Source organism: Ammospiza nelsoni, chromosome 22 (assembly GCF_027579445.1).
Source record: "Ammospiza nelsoni isolate bAmmNel1 chromosome 22, bAmmNel1.pri, whole genome shotgun sequence".
NCBI classification, from domain to species: domain Eukaryota; kingdom Metazoa; phylum Chordata; class Aves; order Passeriformes; family Passerellidae; genus Ammospiza; species Ammospiza nelsoni.
Genome location: NC_080654.1, coordinates 960,083 through 986,297, shown reverse-complemented (window position 1 = coordinate 986,297; position 26,215 = coordinate 960,083). Strand labels below are relative to the sequence as shown.

The following is a 26,215-nucleotide window of genomic DNA, read 5'->3' as shown; positions in this document are numbered from 1 at the left end:
AGTGGTTGGTTTGGAGCATGGAAGAGGAAGAACATTTTCCTTTGGACATCCAAGTGCACTGGCTCGGACAGACCAGATCCTGTCACCTCCTGAGATCCGAGTGGCTGCTCCAGGGCAGTGAGTAGGTTGGTTCCTCACCTTTGGTTCCTCCTCCATCTCGAGTGTGGGGTGACCAGGTAGAGAGCCCTGGGCTTGTCTCAGGAGGGAGGAGGAGGCTTTTCCAGCACAGATCAATCTTGGTATTTAAATTGCACAGAAAATAAGGAAATACCACATCTCTAGGATCCTGAACATCCTGGACTTTATTTTTACTTCACTGTGGGAGTGAAATGGCTAATAGGTACAAACCATGAGTAGTCAGATCTAATTATAAAATATGTTGGTTGCATTTTAATTGTCAAAACTCAGATCATGGTATTGCTTATTTTTTTCTTTGTTGAAATATTTTCTCATTGAAATTTCAGATAGTAGAGCAAAGAACTTTTCTATTATAGGACAAGCTCTGTGCAACTTAATGAATATTCTTGATTTAGATACCACTTGAAATTTTTCTAAACAGAAGTAATCTTTTGCCTTGATAGAAGTCCCTACACTAAAAGGGTTTGTTACTCTGCAGGGCAGACTCGGTGAAGCACCAAGGTGTGTTTGTGTTTGGGCACATTGCTGCAGGATTGCACTTCTAGAGCTGGCAAAACAGCAAGATGGGGGTGCTGGGTTAATGGTTGGATTTGATGGTATTAAGGGTCTTTTCCAACCTAAATGATGCTGTGATTGTTTGTACCCGATGCTGTAGCACCAGGTGTTGGCAGTTTGTTCCATCCCAGCTGCTGACTGGGTTTGTGCGTCCCATTCCCAGTCCGGCATCAGCTTATGGTTGGGTAAAACCCAGCGGTTTCCTCTTTTTTTCCTGAAAATACATGTGAATGTTAGGGCGAAAGCATTCAAATAGCTTTATATGGGGTTAATTATTTCTTAAATAGCTTCATACGGGGTTTAACTCTTTCTAACGACTTGGGGGCTTAATCAGCATTTACTAAATCAGCTGTGTGAGGCTTTGGAAGGGTATCAATTTAAATCAGCTGTGTGAGGCTCTGGAGAGGCACCAGATTCCCTCAGCTGTGTGAGGCTCTGGAGGGGCACCAGGTTCCCTCAGCCGTGTGATGCGCCGGGGAGGCCCCTCTGCTCCCTGCCCGCAGCCCGGTTCAGCCTGCGGGAAGACAGACGCCAAACGCAGCCCAGAGCACCCGAAGCAGCGGCGGCGCTCCGGGCCCGGCGGACGGGAGGTGCCCGTGAGGGAGCGGCGGTGCCCGTGAAGGAGGCACCATGGCTGTGCCCGTGAGGGAGTGGCGATGCCCGTGAGGGAGCACTATAGCTGTGCCCGTGAGGGAGCGGCGGTGCCCGTGATGGAGGCACCATGGCTGTGCCCGTGAGGGAGTGACGATGCCCGTGAGGGAGCACTATAGCTGTGCCCGTGAGGGAGCGGCGGTGCCCGTGATGGAGGCATCATGGCTATGGCCCTGAGGGAGCACCATGGCGGCGGTGCCGCAGTACCCTCAGCGCCGGGGGCGGGGCGCGCCGCAGCCCGCGGGGGTCCGCAATGGGTTCTCCCGGCGCCCCCCGCCCCGCGCCGTTGGTTCGCTCCCTCCCCCGCCTGGTGCCCGGCGCGGGCCCGGCCGCCATTTTAGGAGCCGCCGGCGGGGTGGGCGGGGGAGGGAGGGGAGGGACGGCGAGCGGAGCGGGGCCGCGCAGCGCTTCTCCTCCCTCCTCCTCCTCTTCTTCCTCCTCCTCCTCCGCGGGGCCGAGCCGAGCCCTCCGCCCGCCGCACAGCGGAGCCCGGACCAGCGGGGGCGCCAGCCGGGGCTGCGCGCTGCCGTCCCCGCTCCGCGCTGCCATGCCGGCCCCCGCCGCCCGCCTGCTGCTCGCCGCGCTGCTCTGCGGAGCGGCCGCGGCCGCTCGAGGTAACGCGGCTGGGGCGGGCGAGGGAGGCTGCTCGGCGCCTTGGCGACGGCGAGGGCGACGGTGCGGGTCGCCTGGCGAGCTGCGCCGCGAGCGGGCGAGGGGACGGTGTCCTTGGCGCCCTGCGCAGGGGAGGGAGCGCGGAGGCGGGCGGACATCGGGGGTAGGGGAAGGGGGGAGGATGGAGCTGGGGCCGGGATGACTCCGCCGCGGCCATTGCACCTGCAGAGGGGATGAGGGGATGGCGGCTCGTCCTCCCGGCTCACCTGCGCCCAGCGGCCCCGAGCCCTCCCAGCCGCGGAGGGCACAGCCCGGCCCGGCCCGGCGGGGGATGCGCGGCGGCGTTCGCTGCGTCCGCCCGCCGGTTACATAACGGGGCCCGGGGCGGCCGGGGGGCGGCACTTGTTGCCGGGAGGGTCCAGCGGCAGACCCGGCCGGAGCGGGGCCGGGCAGAGCCGGGGCGGCAGCGGGGATAAAACCCCTGGGCGGCCGGGCCTGGCTGGGCTGGCGGGGCAAAGCTCCGTGCGGGATGAGCCGGAGCAGCGCCTGCCTGGGCCGGAGCGGGCGGGCTGGCGATGCGAGCGCGGGCCTGGTGGCTATTGATTGATCCCGAGGAGCGGCAGCATCATACGCATTGCGGGGCTGCTCCCCAGCAGGCTTCAGTGAGAGGCTCGGAGACGCTTCCTCACCTGAAGGTTACCCCTGGCATCGGGAATGCTGCTTCTGCAAGATTCAGCTGATCGTATGATGAGATTTAAGAGCATTGAATAGAAGTGCGGCTGTAAAATAGCTTATAAATACGTTCAAGGGTAGTTCTTGATCTAAAAACCAGCTCGTTATGGACCCATCTTGATGCAGTTTCCCTATGTGGGATGAAGAAGCTGATGCTGTAGTATGTCTAGGAAGTCTTCTGCCAGCTGTTCTGACAGTGGCCATCATTTACCTGAGTAAGATCCCTCAAGTACAATCTGTTCACCAGCTTTCTTGGAATCGTTAAATGTAGTATTTACCACACCAGTACACAAGCACGGTGTCTTTGAATTCTGCCGTTTGAAATCAGGAATAAGATTAAGATCAAAAAACCATTTTCCAAGAAAGCTGCTTGGAAACAAATGGCAAATTTAGGCAGCATTACCCAGAACGGCATTGGTAGGCAGATTTCTGCAGCTTGTTGGAGGCAGTACCTGTTTTCAGTCAGACCTACAGAGCTGCTGGACTGCAGGTCCTGATCTGTTTAACTTCATCACACATAACTGAGTTACAGAATGAGGGCTGCTTCAGCTTAGTGTGTGCAGTTGCCTTAGTCCTTGCAGCGTTTTGGCTGCCGTAGGTAGGCCTGTTAATTATATTACGTGGAGATGCACTTAGTGACAAGTAAGCTCTGGAGGACACCTGAAAAACTGCAAGGGCTACTCGTTTTTATTTCCCTGTTGTTAGGAAAGGCATTTGTCCAGAAGCATTTATGGTAAGCTTTCCATTTTGTGATGTATTGGCAGTTCCTTTTTTTTTTTTTTTTTTCCCCAAGTACAGTTGAACTTGCCGGTTCTGCCATTCCTGTTGTTGGAACAGGGGAGTGAAAAGTGATTTCTCTTTTGATGTTGGAAAGAAAGGGAAATAGCGTTTGGGGGATGCGATCTTGCCCAAAAGGCAGGTGTGAGCTAGCTGACCTACCATCTTCCCTGTAGTTATTTTAAGGGGTGCAGAGAGTAATTTTGGGTTCTAAAGAGGCATTTTCCTGTCCAGCTGATGCAAAACTCTTAAATCTAATCGAATTTGTTTTGTGATTGATCAAGTTGACCCAAATATTTTCCAAGCTTGTTGCAGTGGAATAGCAGTACCTAGCAGTGCATTCTGGCTGTTTTTGTGGCTAAAGCAGCTGGGTGTCTCTGACCAGAGCAGGATGGAGAGTGGAGTGGAGCTGCTTCCATGGGCCTGACCAGGCAGAGTGGTAGACCTCTGTCATCTTGGGGCCCTTCCAACTCACTGTCATTTAGAAAGGGTATTGATGGAAGTAATACTACCTTGAAGAAACTTTGCTGATCTGTGATCATTTCAGGAAGTTCTGTGGTGCTGTGGATGTCTTAAATCCAAACCACAAACCACTTTGTTACTACCACAGTCTTGCTGCAGATGTTTCTTTGACATGGGAACAGCCTTTTAAATATAGGGCTGGAGATTAGGTAGGTTTCTTTCTCCTTTCTAGAGGCTAGGAAATGTAGCACTACCCTAAAGCATTATGTAGAGACAATTTGGCTGTTTATGTGGCCTGGACTTTTTTGCCTTCAAGTATTTATGAAAGTAAGAAACCACTGAGAAGAGAGAGAATTAACCAGTACTAGACCTCTCTACAATGTATGGTGCTTGGGGGAGCATTATATACAGCCATCTGTTCATGTAAACAATTTCAATCTCTTGTTCTGTATGTGTTATTTAAAATAATGCACTGCTGTGGAAACTGAAATGGAGGAGAGGTGGTCTGGGCAAGCATGGTGTACATTGTGTTTGGAATACTCCTGTGCTGGTTGTCTTCTCCTTTGTTACCAGGCTGCAGGTTGTGCTGTCTGTGCTGAGATAGCTGGAAATTTTGTCAACAGAAACTTGTCTAGACTTAATAAATGTATATATCTTTGGTTTGAGGTTGTAATGTTTCTGCAGACACAAAATCACCAGTTGCAGACAATTGCAAAGATTTTTCTAAGGAGAAGGGAAGAAGCTGGGCTCATGGGCTTCAGTGTGTCACGGAAGTTAGAAGGGTTGAAGTTAAACCCTGCTTAGGCCACAGCTCTGCATAATGTGAACATCTCACAGTTAGAATTCTGGTGTTCTGGGTAAAGCAGTGTTTCCTGCCTGAAGCCCAGGTATGTGATAGCTGAGTGGCTTGTGGCTCTGAAACTGTTACGCAGAGAGGAAAAAACATCTACAGTCATTAGAGTTTTCTGAAGAAAAGCTCTTCTACCATTTTTCTGAGCCTTATCTCATTCTCCTTAGTTCCATTGGGGGAAGTCTTTCTGAAACGTGGTTTGTGGTGTTAAAGGCCACATATCTTGTAGCATTATCATTGTTGTCAAAGACAGAAATGATACCTCAGCATGGGAGAGTTCAGTGAGGCGGAAGCCTTGGTCTTAAATAAATCTTGTTTTGCACTCTAATTTATTTGTTTTGTACTGATTGACTCGCATTGGCTTCTGCAGGGACTAAACCTCCTTAGGAGTCTTTAGAAGGGATTATTGGAAACCTCAGTGCCTTTGAAGAAGTGTCTGTCTGTCCTTTGTTTATAGTATTAGGTCTCATCTCACTTGCTTTGTGTCTGATTGAAAACAAGTTGCAGCTACTGCTCCCAGTGGGTTTCCCTGTTTTTAAATGGAGTCAACAAGAAGAGCCAGAAGTGCCAGCTATACTGGGCTGATGTTTGCTGTATTTCTAAATACTGCTTCCTTTCAAGGAGCAAAGTTTATATATATGACAGCAGTTAAAAGGAAAGGGGTTTCCAGTCTTGCACTATAATTAGCAACATTTAAGATAACATTTATTAAATTAGTGTTTGTAGTTAAAGGCTTATGTTTTCTAGTTCAGTCTTCAGTTTAGTGTAAAACATTTTAAATTTCACTTGAAATTAAGGCTTTGTTGTCTTAATCCTATTTAAACTGTTTTGTGGTGGAATCTTTGTTTTCTCTGACAGGCTTTTATCCAAATTCAAATTTGGTCAGTATATTGTCTGTCTGAGGTCTTGGGTGCTCTGAATGTTTCTTCTGTTGCAGTTGTGGATAGTAAAAATTGCAGATAGTTTCTAATCAGTCATTTGCATGTCTCTTAGTTTCATCAGGCTTACAGCAAAACTTCATCTATCTTTGTACAAATAAAATCAGATAGAGGCAACTGGTTCAGTGGAGAACAGGAAACTTTCTGTAAGTGGTGATAAACAAGTGATTTTTCTCCAGGCAAAATCCAATGTAATGAAACCCTGTTGAATCCCTACAGCTATTGGTTTGAATGTGGTGTTTGAAGAGGTAGTGTTAATTGTACAGGCTGATAGTGTGGGCAACTGATAGATTATAAATTTATCTTGTGCTCCAGTGTATGGCTGGTGAGCTTCCAGAGCAGGAGTTAGAAGTGCTCCTTGACTGTGGCAGAGTCCAAGACAGAGATCTGAAAGTGTGGGATGAATTTCAGCCACTGGGTTTTCCTTCAGCCAGGACCACAGAGGGCAGTGGTGGAAATCCATGCCCTCGCTTAATCCGTGTCCTGGGGCATCTCCTGGCTGTTCCAGGTGAGTCTCCTGCCTTCACTCCTCATGCTCTGCTGCTGCCTCCATTTCCCAGCAGTGGCAATGGTAGTTTGTCTTGGAGCCTCGTGCTGTGGGTAAGTTCCACACTATCAGGGAAGTCAGGATTCGAGCAGAACTTCTGTTCAATTTTATCCCATTGTTTGGACCTGGTTGTAGGACAACGACTTGTGATAAAATTCTAGGTTTGAGAAGACCCAGTTAAATAAACAAACACAATACATCTTTTCATTACCGCTGGTTTACTTCAAGTTCTTATACCCAAAGTTAATCCTGGGTCTTTTCTCTTGGAGACTGGGGGCAGGAGCTGTGAGTGGCAGGCTGGGCAGGACAGAACACACATTGTAATCAGGCCAGGCTACGCCTTCCCTTATTCAGCTTTGCTTTCAGGGTGGAGAAGCATATTTTATTGTGTAGCTCTTCACTCCTTGGCTGGACTGTATTTTTCTGTGGTTAGGTACTACACAGATTTGTTCTTTTAATGATACAGCTTCAAATTTCATCAGAACAGTGCTAAATTACAGCTGTTCAAGGTAAGACATGTTGGAGTTTTTATTGTCTCGCTGAAAGGCTTCCTTGTGATCTCTTGCATCCAGAGCAAGACAATTAAGAAAAGATACACAGTAATCAGTTTTTGTCAGACCTTCAGGACAAGTAAAGGACTCTTTACTGGTTCATCTGTATTAACAGAGACTATAGTTCTCTTTTTGTGAATTTTTCTATGCATTTTTCATGAGGTCTCAAAGGTACATTTTCAGAATGAGGATTTTGTTGTTTCTGTCACTAGATTGAACAAAATAGCTTTCAAACTTTAGTACTTGTTACTGAGTTTACTATGTTTAACCAGTTTATTCTTAAGAATTTTTTTTACATGAATCATCTTGATTCAGTTCTAACAATATGCAACATGGCTATACAGCACTGTATATTAGAAGTAGTTATCTAGAAAAAGGGTTCCAACTACAGTCCTTTCTGGGTGAGGTGTGTTTAAGTCTTTGGTCATGTAGGTGCCAGATCCCATTTGAGTCAAATAAACTTCCGACCACTTGTAAGAAGAAAACAGAAGTCCTCAGAAAGGACTTTGATAAGTACATTTAATTTTAGTATTTGCTTTAAAATTACAGAGCTGAATTAATCTGATTGTCTTAATAGCTTGTGATTAAAGTTTCCATACTAGCCCTAAACCCAGCTGCCCTGCCTACCTGTTCGTTTACATTCATTAATTCTTTTAGGCAGCAGGAAAAGGTTGCTGCTGGTTATCTGCTGGATTGTGTTCTGCAGCGTGAGCCATCCATCCTTGCTTTGAGGAGCATTCCCCTTGCTGCAGCACGGTCAGAATGGTCTGTTCTGCTCCAGGAGACAATGAGCAGATGGTATTTCCAAAGCTGGGGTTGGAGGCACACGTGCAGTGCCTGCCCTGCAGCAGCAGCAGCGGTTACCTGCGGAGAGCAGGCCTGGGAGGCGGCTGTGCTCTGCTGAGGGACGTGTTCTGTCAGGCAGGGGTGTCCCTGCTCAGGGTGGCACCTGGGAAATGGGGAGATGCCTCTGCTGAGCTGCCCTTGCCATTTCTGTGCCCAAGGTCTGCCAGTCTGTGCCAGCACGGCTCCCCCCGCCTGACTAGATTAAATGCTCGTTGGGATTTACAGCAGATTCCAGCTGAGGCACTTACAAATAGTGTGAATATTGTATTTCAAGGAAACTGGTGTAGTTTATCCCAGTTAAATGGCAAGAGATTAACAGCTCAGGGCACTTGGTTAGTGTCAAGCTTGGGATAGGCTGCTGTTCTGGTTTGAAATTACCAGTCTGTCTTTGAACAGCCTCTGTAGCTTGCCGGAGTTCCGTGACAATTAAACCACCCCTTCACAGTCCAGCATTTAATGCTATTTAAGCAGCTGAGATCAGGATAATACTTGGTTCAGTTTGATTGAAGGGAAGCAGTGATGTAAGCTGTACTTCATATTTCAAATGCTAGCTTGAGAATTCCTTCCAGTGTGTGGTTATGCTGAAGTCAGTAGATCACAAATATGGATAACAGGCCTTTCCTGGGTATTCAGCAGTAAGTTTGTGTTTTAAAATCCAGTGATGTTTAGCCTTCATACACACAAAGGGATTTAAGCTTTATGTTTTAAAATCTGGTGATGCTTTAGCCTTCCAAAACACAAAGGGGTTTAAGCTTTATGATTTTATTGTCTGCAGCACAATAAAAAGACATGACTTTGCTTTCAACTGGGCCTGTTGTTTGAAGGTTCACTAGACTCTGCAGATGCTCAGCATACTCAAAATTCTGTTCATATGTGCTTACAGTACTTCAAGGTTTTATAGAACTCCCTACCCAGCAGTAGTGGGATTTAGGAGGTTGCTAAATTAGGAGAAGATTTCTCAGAACATTAAAAAAAACCTAAGTATTTTTGTAATCTACATTCAGAAGCATTAGAATGGAGATGGAGGTTTTTTCTGGCAGAGATCTGTTCTGGTATTTTATGCCGTGTCCTTGCAAGAATGAAGCTGAACAGATGAAAGGACTCAGATTTTCAGTTGGGGTGTAACAGTCCTGGATGTACTGACATAAAAATACACAATTGTGACCTCCTTGTGCCACTGAAGCCAAAGCTGTGCTGGTGAGAGACCAGGTCTGAGCTGTGGGTGTGTTCCACGGGAGCCTCAGAGCTGGGCAGGTGCTGGCACCTTCCCTGGCAGGGAGGAGCGTGTGTTGTGCCCCTGAGAGGAGCAGGTTTGTTCTGAAACGCCGTGTTCTGGGAGCTGCTCTGGGGCAATGGAGCAGTGTGCTTGGCATTTGCTGCCTCTGTGCTGTGCTGCATGCTGGAAGTGTGCCTGTGTGAGCCTACTGAGGCGCTGAAGAGAGTGTTGCCATATTGAGTAAAACCACATGGAGTAATTAAACAGGGTTTGCATTAAAGCAGTTCCTTGTGAGATCTTTCTTGCTGCATTGTTATGGGTGAAGATGATATATCCTGTCTGCTGTTGCTACTAACTAGTAAAAGATTGCAGATGGAAGCATATTGGGAGTATTATGGTTTCCTGTATGAGTTCTCTAGGTTTAATCATTTATTGAAGTGTCCTTTTATCACTGATGTTAATTCCCCTAGGTAAGCATATGGCACAAGACATGAATCCATTTTGGTTGGTTGAAGAGACAGGATTCAAGAGTCTGGGTTAGCCTTCCATCTCTGCCTGCCTTATGACAATCTGCTTATATAATTCTTGAGAGGTGAAATAGCAGGACTCAGCTGTGTGCTAGTGTTCAAGCTGTAGTGTATATTTTATTTCATAAGTTTTAAGTTCTTGATCTCCTGCAGACCAGAACCTGGGTGATACTGCCTATGGAATGCTCTTTGGTGGGTTTGTTGTAACCTCTAGCAAAGCATTTCTTATATGCATCATTTGCTGAAGATTACTTGGTTTTGTCTGGTAAGGAGCAGCTTTCAGGCCCTTTACGATGTTTTTCAATAGGCTCTAAGCAGCTGGATACATGAAATTTTCCAGAATTGAGTGTGGGAAAATTGTGCTACTAAGGAAACACAACCATCCAGGAGCAACTCAGGCAGTCACACTCCAGCACCTGAGCTGGGGATCATAAAATAAAGCTAAATGTTTAATAATTAAGGGACTCTCCTGCTGGATTGTCACGCAGTAGATGACAGCCTAGTAGATAACATGATTTGATCTTGCATCTTTAGTGATGTAGTAGAAAAAACTCTTTTTGAGGCTGACAGGGAAAGAGACTGCGTTTCTTTCAGCAGAGGCAGACCAGTCATCCTGAGACAGGCTCAGGGGATCAGTTTGAGGCTCTTCTGTGCAGAGGTGAAGGATTCTTTCGTGTGAGATTTCTTAGTGTTTTCCCAGTATCTTGAAACAGCCACTAAAGAAATGAAGCTTGTTCTCTTTTCCACCTGTTTTCTTAATGATAGTGAAACCCCCTATGCAGGACAAAAAGCTGACCTGAGAACAAGTCTTCATGTTCTGAAGAATATTGCAGCAGCTGTATCCCAGGTTTTGCATGGTGGGGGAAAGCACGGTGTAAACAAACCCTGGTGTTTCGTGTTCTCTGGTTTGTTTCTGACTGAGATTTTGCTGGTGTCACACTCGGCACTGAAGGCAGCAGCTCCCCATCACTGTTAGCAGGCTTTTGAATTGCACTTCAGGGGCATCTTAAATCCCAGCATAGTTAGAAACTAATTTAAATTCTCTGAGTTACTTTTGGAAAGCCTACAGGGACACTCAAATTTTCTGAACATACTTAGCCAGGATTTTGTCTCAAATTTTTTAGTTTATTAAAACTTTGATTCAGAATTGCAAAAGAGGAAAATACAGAAATTAGTATTATAAAACATTTTTTAAAGATATTGTCAGCTTCAATTGTTTTGACTTGGTACTTTGTTTCCCCTTCAGTGAACAAGCATAAGCCATGGATTGAAACAACCTATCATGGCATAGTTACAGAAAATGACAACACGGTGCTCCTGGACCCCCCTCTAATAGCCCTGGACAAAGATGCACCTCTGCGATTTGCAGGTAAGGAATTCATCTGCATTTCTGTTTGAAGATGTGCAAATGCTTTCCTGGGGGCAAGTGCTCTGTGTTAGTGTGTTTTCCCTAACAGCAGCATAACATTTCAAAGCTTTTAGATCCTAGGAAATGTGTGTGCATGGACCAGTGTTTTATTTCAGGTTTGCAGCTGTATCCAAGTATCCAAACCAGAAAGTACCTTACTTCTTTCAATTTCATGTGTACATGGTAATTTTTCTGGTGGTTTATTTTTGTTTTCATAGTGTCTATCCTGTTCCTCTGTCCTCCAGATTCCACATTTCACAGCATTCAGCGTGGGAGTTCTGAAACAATGATTTTCTTACCATTCTGAAGAGTTTGGTTTCCTTAGCGATTTTTATTTGTGTCTTAATAAAGTGAAAATACTAATTAGTAGAATTAAGATTGCATGTCTATGATAAGTTTGCTTAACAGTCTAGGGTATTTTGAAAACTGTACAACTTCCTCTGGCTGAAGAGAAGGCTTTTTCTCCTCCAGTGAAGAATATAGAGAATGATACACAAGATATTTGCCAAGTGTAGGTTGATTCTTCACTTTGAACATAGGACTGAATTTTCTTATAAACTTCTGCAGTAGATTTTTTTCTGAAAACTTGTTTAGGCATACTGTATTCATGAATTGGATGCAGTATTAAGGAAAGTCCTTTTTTGAATTTGTCAGTGTTAGATGTATTTGAAAAATACCATTGGGCATCTGTAGGCATTTAAATTACTTGTAGTGGATAACACAAGCTTAAATTGGATATTTGGAGAAGCTTATTTGGTTAAGCAAAATTTGAGAGTTAAGAATCCTAGTGAAGTACCTAAAGGATGTGACATGAGCCATTTTTGGGAGCATTGCTTAGCCTGGCTTCATGGAGGAAGAGATAGGAGAGTGATTAAATTAAATTAAGAGCCATTTGAAAGGTTCAGCAGCTGACTGCATTGAATGCTGCAGTTTGGTCACAATTTTCTTGGGGTACTGCTTAAAGTAACAGTTTTGTTCATTATCATAACGCTGTAATTATCCCCAATGAAGTTGAAGATAATGGTAAATTTGCTATTCAGAAGTTGAGAGATAATGCTAAACCTCTGAAATTCAAACTTCCTCATGCATTGGGTACATATGGCAGAGGCTCTTCTACTGTCTTAACTGGAAATAAAACTGCTGTCTGTGGACAAAACTTTCATCGCCAAACGAAGAACATCGTGTTGGGATACACAAAATCTGTTAATTAAGAAGAGGAATGGGAAGCCTCACTTGTGTTCTCAGGGATGAGGGGAACGTGAATCACCTCTTGCAGTTCTTAAATGCTTTAAATGTAGGTGCTGGTAGTTCAGCAGCATTGAACAGATTCTGAAAATGGCAGTTTTATACCTCTTGAATAGGAATGCTTTCAAGAAAGTACTGTCAGAGTATCTTCAAATGTTTTGTTTGCAGAGGAAAATCCAATGTCAAAGCATTTCTTAAATGAGACTTTTCCCATTCGGTTGATCTAAATTGTATAAACCTGCTTTCATTAAATGAACATTTTTGTCAACGGGAAATCATATAAACAGAATATATTTGTATAAAGAATATATTTTGGCTTTCGAAAATGGACATTTCTTAAACAGCAAGAACAGAGCAATGGATTTAAAGAAATTAAGTTTAGAGTATGGCACATGAGGGTTGTATAGAAATTCCTGGTATGAATTGTACAGATGTTGAAGGGCTCTGTGGAAGTGTTTGTGCCCATGAAATGGAGCAGTCCTGCAGCCCGGGTGGGTGAGTGCTGCCTGTCCCAGCTGTGCTCACAGCTGTCCTGCACACGCCCTGCTGGTGCCCAGCACTGGGGGTTCAGTGGGAGCAGCCCACGGGCCTGATGTGCTTTCACAGCAAACAAAGCACTGCTCAGGATTAACGGCCTGCTTCAGCCCTTGCTGCTGTGCTCTTGCTTAGAAATCAAATTTATTCATGCTTCAAAAGGCTGGATATTTTAATTAATTGTGCCCTCTAGCTGAGCTGTGAAACTTCTGAACTGTCTGCAGATTTAAAATACTTTAAGTAGAGCTTTTTTGCTTTATTTCAATTTCGAGCATGTCGAAACATCTCGAAACGAGTTCATTTGGATGCTTTGTAGTACATGAACTGTGGGGCCAGTAAAAGTAACATTTATTGCTGTGCTCACTCTGTGCTCTGGGTAGGACCCTAAAATTCAGGTGTGCAAAAATAAGTGGGATTATGTAGATTTTTATTTCTCAGGTTAATTGTATGGTTTTAATTGTGAAATTATACACTTTTGGAAACAGGGTGAATATAGTCATGCCAGCTTGCCTTGTCAAGCTGCCTGGCACATAGGGACAGGATGGAATCAGTCTTCTGCACCATCACTGTTACACATCTGCTTGAGAAGACAGTGACCATTCTTGTTCCTCAGTGACTCTTTTCTACATTACAAATTGAATCATGTTGGAATTTGATCCTAAGTGGTTTTGCTGAAAAAAATAAAATAAAAATAAAATAAAGGACAGTTACATTTTTTATTGTATGTTTATTGTTTGTGCCTAAAACCAATCTGATGGCTGAAGCTGTCAAGCAGGGATTTCCCCTTCACTGTGCATAAAGGAACTGAATTTCTGTTACATTTGAAACAGCACCACTGTATCTGGATGCCTTCACACAGCTGCATGTGCAGTGCAGGCTCTCGGAGCCAGATGTTTGAAGTGTTTCCCTTGGTTTTTTGGTGTGCCTGTACCAGGGCTTCAGTCCCTCTTCCCCCACCCCTGGGGAAAACCACTTCCCGACCACAGTCCTTTATTTCCCCCTTGCTATTCTGGGATGCAAGTAGTATTTTGTGGGGGTTAGGAATTTTTAATTTAAAGCGTGACTCTGTGGAGAGCTTTGAAAAGGATCTTGCAGAATCTCTATAGATTCTTTAAAAAAAAACCCCAAAATCCATCAAGCCCTTGGGGTCCCTCTCCCTGGAGGCACTTGCTGTGCTGGGATGGGACAGTGCTGATGCCACCAGCCCCAGTTTGCTTGGGAAGGGATCTCTGCTGCTGTGGGCAAGGCTGGGAGGGGGATTTTTAGAAAAGAAATGTCCTATAGAGGAGATGATAACACCCTAAGCAAACAGATTTTGCTCATGTCCCATCCGTGGCTCACTTGCATAGCTGGTAGCAAACCTAAGAGGAAATTTTGTTGCAATAGTGTTTCATCCATTTTTGTGTCAAATTTGATGCTATGCTGCTAGGAAAACATATAGCTCCCTCTCCACATTCCTTAAATTAAAACTTGTGTTCATCAGGATTACATTTGAATGTGTATATTTTTAGTCACTAATTATGGCAATACTTTATACAGAATAATGTAAATAAATTCAGATGAATTCTACTTTATGGGCAGTTATTCATCAACATGCAGTTTTGAAAATATCTCATTTAGCAGTTGGTATTATTAAAAAAAGAAAAGGAGAAAACAAAGCCTTGATCATATTAAATATTGCAAAATTCTCCAAATGAAAACGTGGAGTTAAAAGATTAAATCATATTTACCATAACTAAAACTCTAAAATTGTAATAGTTACAGCAAATCACCGCTGCAATTTTAAAATACAGTTTTTCCAAAGCTTTTCTGTGTAATGTGTGCATCTTTGCCTTTTCCTTATTTGCTCCCATTCAACCTTTCCTGTTACTGACATGGGTTTGTCTTTTTTCCCTTTAGAGAGTTTTGAGGTGACAGTCACCAAAGAAGGTGATAAAGGGTTCTTTCTATCCCTTTTATGAATATTAACCTACTAACTTTGGTTATGAAATGGGGAATCAGCACTGAAACAGAAGATCCTGTCATGCTCTTTTGTCCCATTTATTCTCCCAGTTTTTTTCTATTTTAAAATATATTGATAAAAAGTGTTATGTAACCAAACCCTTGGTTAGAAATATCTGTAAATCAGACATCCATTTGAACCATTTTGGGTTATTGTACATTGTGGGGACATTGAAGAAGTTGTTTGGGGAAAATTGGCATTTTCTGATAGTTTCCCTTGTAGATCACTTCTTTGGGACAGCTGAAGTTCCACATGCTTTGTGAAGTGCTGAAGCATTGCAGCACCTTCCTGCAGTACACACCCTTCAGGACTGACTTCAGTGGTTTAAATATGAATCACCCCCATTTTCTGAATACCTCTAGACATGTTTTCATTGGGTGTGTTTTGTTGGTACCAAGAAACCACTGCAACTATAACAGCAAAACAGTGGGGTTTGTTGGTGTAAGAAAATCCCCAGCAAAATACAACAAGTTGCAGAGGTAAAAACACAGTGTAGGTGGTCAGACAGTTCATTGAGTGGCTTTTGTTGTGTACTGGGCTCACCCAGCTGTGCCAGACAGAGCTGTGATGTGTTTAAAAATGATGAAAATGATGTGCTGGGGACTTCTCTTCCAAGTTTGTAGGGTGAAGAGTTTGACTAGAAGGAAAGCCTTCTAAAACATTTGCTGTGAGCTTCCTTGGCTAACATTTGGACTGTGTTAGTAGATAGCTGTTGAAATGGATGCCTGAGAAGTTGGTATTTCTACCTTTCTCATTCAGTAGTTTATTTTGATTCCCTGATTTTAGCCAGGTACATTGCACAGGAAGACTTTGTCCTTTGATCTGTTGACAGAATTTCTGTAATTATGGTGCTGAACCTGTACTTGAAGCCTTTTCATCCCTTGACTTGTAACTGTGCATTTTAACCTCTTGCTCTGGTCAAAGTAAACCAGCTGCCCAGCTATTGCCAGTAGCTTGGCATAGAAGGTATTACCAGTGGCCTTGGCTGTATGCTCACATAAGATCTACTCTTGCCCTAGAGCTGTCTCAAGTACTCCTGTGAAATGCCTGTCTACATTTCTCTTTTTCTCTTTTGTACTCCTGCATGAATGGATGCAAAGTAAACAAGTTGCTTGGAAGGCAGACGTTTGCTTCTTTTTACTAAAGTTCCCAGAATTCACCCATTTTAAAGCACAGTGCTCTTGCTTTGTCCACAGACCCTCACAAACCCCTGGCTGCAAAATATTTGGTCATTTATTTTAGAAATGCATCATCGTGTTGACCAGTTCTAACCTATCTTTACTTTAACTCTGTAGGTGAGATTTGTGGATTTAAAATCCACGGGCAGAATGTTCCCTTTGAAGCAGTGGTGGTGGATAAATCCACTGGTGAGGGAATCATACGCTCTAAGGAAAAGCTGGACTGTGAGCTGCAGAAGGACTACACCTTCACCATCCAGGCCTACGACTGTGGGAAGGGACCAGATGGAGCAAATGCCAAAAAATCCCACAAGTAAGTCAGCCTGGGGTGGGCTGAGGGGGAGTTTGGCTCCAAGGGGTCTCCTGTAGTGGTGATTTATGGTCTGTGTATTGAGAGTAAATGTGAACCAAGTGTTCATCCTGGAAGGCTTCTCATGGAACCACAGAAAGGGCCAGCTTGGAAGGGACCACACTGGCTCATCTGGTCCAAGCTCCCTGCTCAAGCAGGGCAATAATAGTGATTAAAAGAGCAGCAAAATGGACATGAACTGCTTGGACATCCCTTCTTTTGTATCTTAGGTGATACTGCTTTATCCCTTGATGTCTCTGGGTTTATATTAGAGAACCAGCTGGGGATAGAAGCAGGGAAACTGCTGATACACTTAAAATCTGTCTTGAGTTGGTAGAGTTTGCAATGGGATAACAGGCCTTGACATTGTTTTGGAATTCAGTTTCTAAATCCAAAAAACTGATTCAAGAAGTCGGTCTGTTAAGCTTAACAGAATGCCAAAGCATTCATGTTTCTATCATTTCCAGACAGCCCCACCAAAGAACCCAAGATCAACAGCATGGGGCTCGTCTCTGCCTACATTAAAGGATGGGAACAAAGCAGTCTTTAGCTTATCTTTATCTAAGGAAAAACCACAATATAAAACAGTCTCTAGAAAACCCACTTGAGAATAACTGTTTGACACTCTGGTGTAAGCATCTGCAGAGCATGTGGGAGATGAGCAGTTGTGTGAAGCAAAGAGAGAGGCATAAATAAGATGAGGAATAGAGTAGCAGAGGTCATCTTGGTGACAAACAAAACCTTGCTATTCTATGACTATACAAGGGTTTGAGTTTTATATAGCAATACATTGGAGAAACATCCACTGCTTTCCTAGTTAGGGTAGTTGAGATTGCTGGGTTTATTAGTCAGTGGTTGCTTGTTTCTGAGAGCTGGAATGCTGAAGGATGGCTTTATGTGAAAAAGAAGCTGATTTAGCAGAACCTGTAATACCCAAAAAACATTTCTTTGAACAGGAGAAAAGTAGCAGTCATTCAGAACCAGGTGCAAATATTCCTATTAATCAAAACCCAAACCTTCACATTCATGGAAGTAAGCGGACTGGAGGGAAAAAAGACAAATGTAAAATGCAGATTTTTCCTTGTTTAAAGTACCCAGGAAACAGACCTTCAACACAGGTTTTCCTTTCTTATTCCTTGGTTTGACCTAGCTGTGTAATTCTTGCAACAGGAGCAGGGTGTGCAGGCCCTGGGAGCCCTGTGTGTGTCATTGCAGGGCCCCAGTTCACATCCAGGTGATCCAGAGGGAACTGCTGGATGCAGTGCTAGGAGCAGGGTGTGCAGGCCCTGGGAGCCCTGTGTGTGTCATTGCAGGGCCACAGTTCACATCCAGGTGATCCAGAGGGAACTGCTGGATGCAGTGCTAGGAGCAGGGTGTGCAGGCCCTGGGAGCCCTGTGTGTGTCATTGCAGGGCCACAGTTCACATCCAGGTGATCCAGAGGGAACTGCTGGATGCAGTGCTGGGGGAGCAGGGTGTGCAGGCCCTGGGAGCCCTGTGTGTGTCATTGCAGGGCCACAGTTCACATCCAGGTGAACGACGTGAACGAGTACGCCCCGGTGTTCAAGGAGAAGTCCTACAAGGCCACGGTCATTGAGGGCAAGAGGTATGACAACGTGCTCAGGGTGGAGGCCGTGGATGCAGATTGCTCCCCCCAGTTCAGCCAGATCTGCAGCTACGAGATCGTGACTCCAGATGTGCCCTTTGCCATCGACAAGGACGGTGAGGCACGGAGCTGGGGTGGGCTGGCACTGGGCACAGAATGGGGCCACCCTGGCCACGAGGGCCTGGAGCCTGGCACTGAAAAGTCAAACGGTGCAGGGCAATGCACTTGCAGATGAGTTTATTCAAGTCTGTATGAAGTACATTGATGGTACCTGGATGCATTGTATGCAGACCCTGAAGAATTGTCTTGTTGTCTGACAATTGCCCTTTTTCTGTATCAGGTTATATAAAAAACACAGAAAAGTTGAGCTATGGTAAAGAACACCAGTATAAACTGACAGTAACAGCCTATGACTGTGGGAAGAAGAGAGCTGCTGAAGATGTGTTGGTTAAAATTAGCGTTAAGCCTACGTGCAAGCCTGGCTGGCAAGGTTAGTTTGCTGTCTTTCCTCTCTGCTTTTAGCATTTACTGGTACCTTCAGTTAAACACGAGAGATCTTTAATATTGTTTCTTTGAATAAATATTCAGGTTGGAGCAAAAGAATAGAATACGAGCCTGGCACTGGTTCTTTGGCTCTCTTCCCTGGGATGCATTTGGAGACATGTGATGAGCCAATAACCTCAGTGGAAGCAACGGTGGAACTAGAAACCAACCATATTGGTAAAGGCTGTGATAGAGACACCTACTCTGAGAAATCCATCCACAGGCTTTGTGGTAAGAAGGCTTTTGTTAAAATAAAAATGGTCTCTCTTGCTTACTAGTTTTACTTTGAATTTTATGTTAGACCAGAAATCAATGAGTAGATCTGGTCTTCATTTGCACATAGTTTCCTTCAACTCATTTCCTCACTGGCAGCAAAAGGCATGAAATTGCCTGAAGGTGACTTCTACAATAATTCTCAAATGTGGTAAAGAATCTCTTTCTTCTGCCTCTCTGCTGTCTTACATAGACTAATAATGTCCCTTGCATGAGATTCATATTGAAGAGCTGGAAGAATTTGTGTGGAAGGGTATAGCTGTTAAAGCCTCTACTTTTCTCAGCATGATGGATGTAACGGCTGCAATCTGAGAAATACATGATGAAAAACTAGAGAAAACCAAGAAAAAAACATTTAACTTGGATCAGTTAAATTTGTACCGTGCTTGCCCTAGGAATAAATGCCCTTGGCATCCACTTACACTGCAGTTAAAGGTCTTACAAAAAGTCAGTGGAGCTCTTTGTAGCCATATGGAAGAATTGAGATTACAGGATAAATTATCACTCATGATTTATGCCTTCGGCTGCAGTTGAAAGTAATTGAAAGTCTGAGTAGCATGTAACCCCAGAGACCCAGGCAATTGTTGAGCTGTTCCCTGATTGAGGTCAGTGTGACGTTAAGGGTACCTGCTGCTGACTGTGCTGGGGGCTGGGAGGGGGTGCTTGTGCACGCTCTTCAGCTGGATCACTTCTGCTCTCACAGCTAAGTACAGTGTCCAGAGAAGGGCATCGTGCTCCTGGGGCTCAGGGACAAGTGGCATTAATGAAAGGCTTCCTGAGATAGAGGAAGAATCAGATCCTATAGCTTTGGAGGTTGAATTTGCTTATTATGAGATTAGTTGTCCACCCAGAAGTGAAATTTGTGGAAGTTACCATGGTATTAGATGCCTGTAATTAGTGCTACACTGTTTAAAAGGAGAATTGGGTGATGGCAGTGCATAATCCTGACAGTTGGTGCTGAGAAATTAGTGCTGAGATAAACAGTTGAATTTGAAACCGGTGGTGGTCTTTTAAATTTCTGTTTTGATTTGATCATTTGTGTTGTAGGTGCTGCCTCTGGCACAGCTGAGCTGCTGCCCCCTCCCAGCAGTGCTGCTAACTGGACTGTGGGGCTGCCCACGGATAATGGCCATGACAGCGACCAGGTCTTCGAGTTTAATGGCACCCAGGCTGTGAAGATTCCAGATGGTGTTGTCACAGTCAATCTCAAAGAGCCCTTCATGATTTCAGTGTGGATGAGGCACGGGCCCGGAACCAAGGAGAAAGAGACAATTCTGTGCAATTCAGACAAGACAGGTTTGTCAATACTTCAATTATAAACAGTCTCTGCGGTTGGTCGGTTTTTATGTGCTCTGGCAGCACATGTGACAGTGTTTTCTCTACCTTAAGGTTTTCTTAGAATTTATATGAGGTTGACTTTAAAAATCACTGTTGTGCTTATGTTTAGGCTCGGCTATCTTCAGATTGGGCAGACTTGTTTTTCTAATTCTATTTCAGTTTACATCATGCACTTCTTTTACTGTGGTAGATTACTTATTCTGGCACTGCAGCCTGGAGTTTGCATCTCCAAAGATAGCCTTGTTCTTGATGCTGCCTAAAAACATTAAGACACACATATCAGGTCTAGTGACGGCATTTGCTGCTATATCTTTATTTTCCTTAGGAGGATATAATTTCTCTTTCTCCAGAGATTAAATTTTGTTTTACTCTGTGCATAATTTCACTCTCTGCTTATGACACAGAAACAATAGTTTGGAAAATGCCATTAAGAGGAAGGAAATGTGAGAACCCTGTTTCCATAATTGCTATTTGTATCAAAAAAAAGCTCTTCTGTTTGCAAGTAGAGCTCTTTTTCTCCTGCTGACAGGTTTATCTCTGGCTCTTCAGTGCTGTGCCTTGCTTTAGGTTGGGTTAGGATAGAGACTTCTCTGTCTGTCCTGGAGCCTCATGGGTTCTTCAAGAGCGTTTGCCCTCACTACTGCTGCGGATGTTTTACATTCCTCTTACCCTGCCTGATTTACTTCTGCATTGATTACCGCCTACCAGTGCCTTTGGTATTGAAGTGGGAGATTGCAGAGCAGGTGCATTTTGTTGGTGAGGTTAGGAGCAGGAGCTAACGCTGTTAACTGAACTGCCTGCAGATATGAACCGGCACCACTACGCCCTGTACGTGCACAACTGCCGCCTGGTGTTCCTGTTCCGCCAGGAGCCCTCCCAGGGAAAGTCCTACCAGCCTGCTGAGTTCCACTGGAAGCTCAATCAGGTGAGCCTGGGAGCTCGTGGTACAGTGCCGGGGTGAAAGCCAGCAGCCACTAACAGCCCTGGCAGTGTCCTTAGTGATAAATGCTTCCTGCCCCTCCAAGCTCCTGTTCTGCAGAACCCAGCAGTGCTTGTTTCACTTGTGATTGAGTGGCAGGCTCAGCTTCGGCTTTTCATCTTGAATATAAAGTAGAAAGTACAGCATCAGTCTTAGAGCTGTGACATCAGTTGTCTTCACTAGATGCACTCTAAGGTGGAGTGCATGAGAAAGCAGGAGGTATTTATTCCAGGTTGATCATAGCATTCAAGTGCTTCTGAGCACGTGACATTTTCTCAGCCCCCTGGATCTGTGATAAATAGTCCTGTCTTTTTAACAGTTCCTCTCAGCAAATACCTGTCCTTTGTCAAGTAAGGTTGTCTTATAACAGTATTTCAGGATGTGCATGCATGTAGAAATGTATTGTTAGATTGGAACAGGCTGTTACTTAATATAAAAATTAAAGGAAAGGAAGTATATGCAGCTTCCTGTATTGGCAACAGAATAAAGAAAGTTTTTATTAATGTTTGGCAGTCAGTTTGCTTTTCAGATGTGTGCCATGTGTGTGAAAGATCAACTGTGTCTGTACAGGCTTGTGTTGTAGGTCATTGGTAGATCTGCATGTATGTTTATGCTAAACATGGGACCAGCTCATTACTGAACTGTAATGGGGAAAAAATGACAGAATTTTTAAAACTCTCTGTTCAGGTGTGTGACAAAGAGTGGCACCACTACGTGGTCAACGTTGAATTTCCTGCAGTGTCTCTGTATGTGGATGGGGTTTCCTATGATCCCTTCCCAGTCACTGAGGATTACCCACTCCACCCTTCCAAGATAGAAACACAGCTGGTGGTTGGAGCATGCTGGCAAGGTAAATACTGACAATTGTTAATACTTCTAATTAACTTTTTCTAATGAAATCTCTGTGGTTATCTAAAGGTACCCAGCAGGTCTTTTTAGTGCGTGAAATGTAACGTGTTTTGCCTGTTGCAGATGGGTTTTGCTCCAAGCTGGTATCACATATTTCCTCTGAGTAATTTTTTCCATGAGTGTTTGTTTGTTTTCTCGTTGGCCACAGGTGTGTGAAATGCAAGGCTGCTCACCAGCCTGTATTCCATCAACATGATTTTTGTGGTGGCCGTGGGGAATACTGTTAGCTTTTTTTAATAGTAGTTGTAACAATGCCTCATATACTCCAGGTTACCAAGCAGAACACTTCGTTTCAAGGAGGTTGAAAAGCATCTTGTAGGAAAAGTCTTCTCATCAATGGAAGCCTGTCCAGCAGACAGCTCTGCAGAGCAACACAAGCAGTGCTGTCTCTTGGGTATTTTACCATTTCTGCTTATAAAAATAGACATCTGCATTATTGTCTGCTCTATTTAGGCTGCACTAAGTTGTGTATGCAGCTTGTCTCCAAGGAACGAAAGATTTTATCCTTCTAAAGAAGTTCTTGGAACATTTCTTTTAAAAAATTTTCATTGCCCTGATTTTCATTGCTTGGTGCTTCCATTTGATAAATTGACTGCTCGATACATGTGATTCTATTATTGATTAAGAAATCTGTGTTGATAATGGCTTCTTTTGATTACCTTTCAATACCTTTTGGTGATTTACTGTATTAGTCTGGTTCTTGCATTAATTTCCCCTCATATGGAGCCAGTTGTTAGAGTTGTGTTGTCTTACTAAAGACAAAGGTTTGTGTGAGCTTTCCTCTCCTGGTTCTGCAGCTCTTGCTGCTGCTTGTGTGTGGGGCTCTTTGGGCTGTGGTGCCATGACTGTTCTTGTACCAGCACAGTGATGTGTCTTCCCCTGCACTGCAGCTCTTTGTTTCCAAGAACGCATAATCCTTGAGGAGCTGGGTCCAGTATAAGCAAGCTTTGGGGGATGTGCTGCTTTGTATTTTCTGGGATTTGAGAGTTTGCCAAATTGTAACTACTTGGTCCTTTCCCTAGTGTCCCATTCTTTGTCTTGCTTTTCTACAGAATATACAGGAAGTGAAAATGACAATGAAACTGTGCCCGAGACCTCTGCAGGTTGCTGGAGTTTTTTTCCCTACTGTTTTATTTCATTTTTAAGCCAAGACATTGCTTCATCTTGCACACAGCATGAAATGCAGGCATTGCATTCGGGCCATTGACCTTCACATAATCCTCTCCTAGGCTTGTGTCTTCATTGTGCTTCTATTTGCAGAGCATCATCAGCTGACTTCTGCTTAGTTTTGGGGGGTTTTTTGTTTGTTTTGGGTATTTTTTTGGTTGCATCCAAATGTACTTCCATGTACAATCTGCAACGGTTGTGATTGCAGTGAAGTGGTGAAAAAAGTTGCTGTTGTAAATATCAGTTATAATCTCTTTCATCCAGTTTTGTTAAAGCATAAACACACACCATCCTATATAAATGTATGTATTTATGCATGTAGAATGTGTCTTTATTATAGAATTTATTCAGTACATTGGGCAGCACCTCTGGAACTCGGGTACCTTTGCTCCTCTTCAGAACAAGACTGATCTCATATTTAGGTCAGGCTGCTCACAACCACAGACCTGTAATTTACAGGGGATACTCACAGATACTTATATAAAATTGTAATTGTGAATGGGCAGAAAAGCTTTGGGTACCAGGTATTTCAGATTTGCTACAGGGTTATTTCCTCATAACAAATTTTAGTGATAGCTCGGTGTCTTGAGTTGGGATACCTAAAATTAGTGTATATTTTTAAAAGTGAATTCAAGATGGGTACCCTCCCTGTAAAGTTTAAGAATTGGTGGAATAGTCTGGATGTAACTGGCAAGAGGTTTCTAGCTGTGCATCACATTTTAATTTGGCAAGAAGGAAGCAGCATCCAGGGGCTCCAGAAGCTGAAGCTATATGAAAATGGTGTAATTTGGAACAGGACATTTCACCACTGAATATTTGAGTTGTAGTAAGGATCTGTTATCACTTAAAACTTCTAAAACAAGCTTAGACATCTTTCCAAAGTCAGATTGCTTAGTAAGTAATGGGCTTGAAAATGCACATTTCCAGGTGGTGTTTTGTGGCCCCAGGATTTAGCAAGATGGACTAGTTGATCATGGTGACATCATCTTCAAAAACACTGAGGAATAAAGGGCTTGTTAGGTTGCCCTTATCAGACTTAGTTGAGTTACCTGGGTTTAAACTGCTCTCTTGAATCTGCAGAGAGAAGATGGCACCTTTAGAGGGGGCAGGTGACTCTTGGACACCTCTCAGAATGAGCTGAATGACTTTACAAAGCTCCTTTCTACCCTTGGAGTGCAGGGAGAGCCTGCAGGGCTGGTTTAGGTGGAGATCCCTCAAGCTGGAGGGATGCTCTCCTGTGTCCTGAGTAGGAGGTGTTACCCAGCAGGAAGGTTCAGGTTTCATGGCTCATCCCATTGTGTTTGATTTCTGAGCACCACCTCGCTGTATGGGGCTTCTTGTGAGATGTTTGTCATGGAGCAGGCAGTTCAAGGTGGCCACAGCTCTCTGAAGGCCACGTGCATGGTGAACTGTTCAATTCTTTCTTTGTGCCTGACATAATCACAAGGTTAACACCCAGAATGGATGGAAACTAACCTGCATGTGTATGATGCTGTGTGTATCAGCTGGCATACTTGCTGTTTTACAAAAGAAAAGCAGAAAGAATCATGACAAGTGAAGGTTTTTCCTCCCTCGTGTTTTGAAGGTGGCGAACTGCGCATGGCTCAGTTTTTCCGAGGCAACCTGGCAGGGTTGATGATCCGTTCTGGTAAACTGGAGAACAAGAAGGTGATTGATTGCCTCTACACCTGCAAGGAGGGGCTGGATTTGCAGATGGCTGATGGTGTTGGTAAAGGTGTGAAGGTAAATTTGCATATAAACAAAGGGGAGCGTGTATATTCCTTCTCTGATCAGAGTTACAAGTTTAACTGGCAGAGTTAACAGGGTGCCCCAGATATAACAAGCTCATCTCTTGTAGCATTCTGCATTAATATTACATAAAAGTAGGAAATTTTTCTTTTATAAACCTGGTCTTAAAAATGTAAGTTACTCTGCTGTCTTTTAAGTCTTGAAGAGATACTCCATATTTGTAAGCCTCTGTTTTACCAGCTGTGCAGATTGTCTGATAAGAGATGTTTAACAAGCAGCTTCATAAAATAAGATTACGTGGCTTTTTCAGTAGCAAGGTTGTGTGAACAGAGCTAAATTTCTCTTATTTTTTTAGCTGTCTCTCTTCTGTATTACTAGAACCAGAACTAGAATATGTGCTTAGATTTTTTCTTAAAGAATGAAACACAAATACATGACACTGGGGTAAGGCAGTGAGTAGGGAGCTGAGACTGTGTGCCACAAGGCTGGGAAATAATGACCCTGTTGTTTTGAATATGGATGCAGTTCTCCTGCATTTATCAGTGCTGAGCTCCAGTTTGAATTGCAGATCATGTCACTCAGCTGGGTGTTCTCTTACGGTTTTCCTCCTTGTTTTCAGATCCACATGAACCCGAGCCAGTCAACGCTGACCATAGAAGGGGATGACATTGACAGAGTGGACAAGGCCATGCAGCACATTTCCTACCTGAACTCCCGCCAGTTCCCAACCCCTGGCATCCGCAGGCTGAAGATCACCAGCACTGTCAGGTGTGTCCTGGTGCTGAGCTGGAGCATCCCTGTGAGGGGCTGGTGGAGCCTGGTGTTCATGGGCCTCTCTTGGGAGAAACAAAGGAGTCCTGGGCTGTGTGACCATCCCACACTGCAGTACAGCAAATGTTATCCACAGTGCTCTGTTCTCTGCCTGAGAATGGAGTAGGGAGTGTGTAAGGTGGGGAGCAAAGTACTGCCAGTGTGCTGGGAGTGTCTCCAGTCTCACAGCTTCATTAAAGGGGTTACCTGTGGCTCTAAGTCAAAATGTAGAAATGAGGCCAAATGGTAACTGTAAGTAAAAATTAATTGTGAGATTGCTCCCTTGGTGGCTATTCCATACTTTCCAGGGCAGTGATGAATTTATCTAAGACTCCTGGGTCTGAGACAGCTTTTCAAAAATTTATAAAGCAATTACAGTGTGTAATTGTGCTTCCCTCTGAAACAATCACCTTGACTGCAAAACTGCTTCTGTCTCTCAGGTGTTTCAATGAAGAGGCCTGTGTCTCCATTCCCTCTGTGGAGGGCTATGTCATGGTCTTGCAGCCAGAGGAGCCAAAAATCAGCCTGAGTGGCATCAACCACTTTGCCCGCTCCGCCTCAGAGTTCGAGAGCTCCGAGGGCGTGTCCCTGTTCCCGGAGCTGCGCATCATCAGCACCATCACCCGGGAGGTGGAGCCCGAGGGGGACGGCGATGAGGATCCTACAGGTAACTGTGCCACCCTCCCCTCGGGCAGGATCTTCCTCCTGCACAGAGCCGCGGGCTT

The 26,215-nt window shown here is 44.3% G+C and overlaps 1 protein-coding gene across 4 annotated transcripts in view; it reads left to right on the top strand.

The window, feature by feature from the left end:
- Positions 1-1,709: 1,709 nt before the first annotated feature.
- The window catches only part of CLSTN1 (calsyntenin 1), a 29,701-nt gene continuing 5,195 nt past the window's right edge, over positions 1,710-26,215 (top strand). The window contains exons 1-14 of one of the 4 annotated variants that reach the window (XM_059487676.1): positions 1,710-1,958; positions 10,649-10,771; positions 14,489-14,518; positions 15,887-16,082; positions 17,630-17,838; positions 18,063-18,212; positions 18,311-18,496; positions 19,586-19,834; positions 20,680-20,801; positions 21,543-21,705; positions 22,817-22,867; positions 24,517-24,674; positions 25,300-25,448; positions 25,931-26,157. In XM_059487676.1, coding sequence (XP_059343659.1) covers positions 1,892-1,958; positions 10,649-10,771; positions 14,489-14,518; positions 15,887-16,082; positions 17,630-17,838; positions 18,063-18,212; positions 18,311-18,496; positions 19,586-19,834; positions 20,680-20,801; positions 21,543-21,705; positions 22,817-22,867; positions 24,517-24,674; positions 25,300-25,448; positions 25,931-26,157 — 2,080 coding nt within the window. In that variant the 5' untranslated portion in view covers positions 1,710-1,891. The remainder of the gene's footprint in view (positions 1,959-10,648; positions 10,772-14,488; positions 14,519-15,886; positions 16,083-17,629; positions 17,839-18,062; positions 18,213-18,310; positions 18,497-19,585; positions 19,835-20,679; positions 20,802-21,542; positions 21,706-22,816; positions 22,868-24,516; positions 24,675-25,299; positions 25,449-25,930; positions 26,158-26,215) is intronic. The other 3 variants (XM_059487677.1, XM_059487678.1, XM_059487679.1) reach the window with 3 other exon arrangements.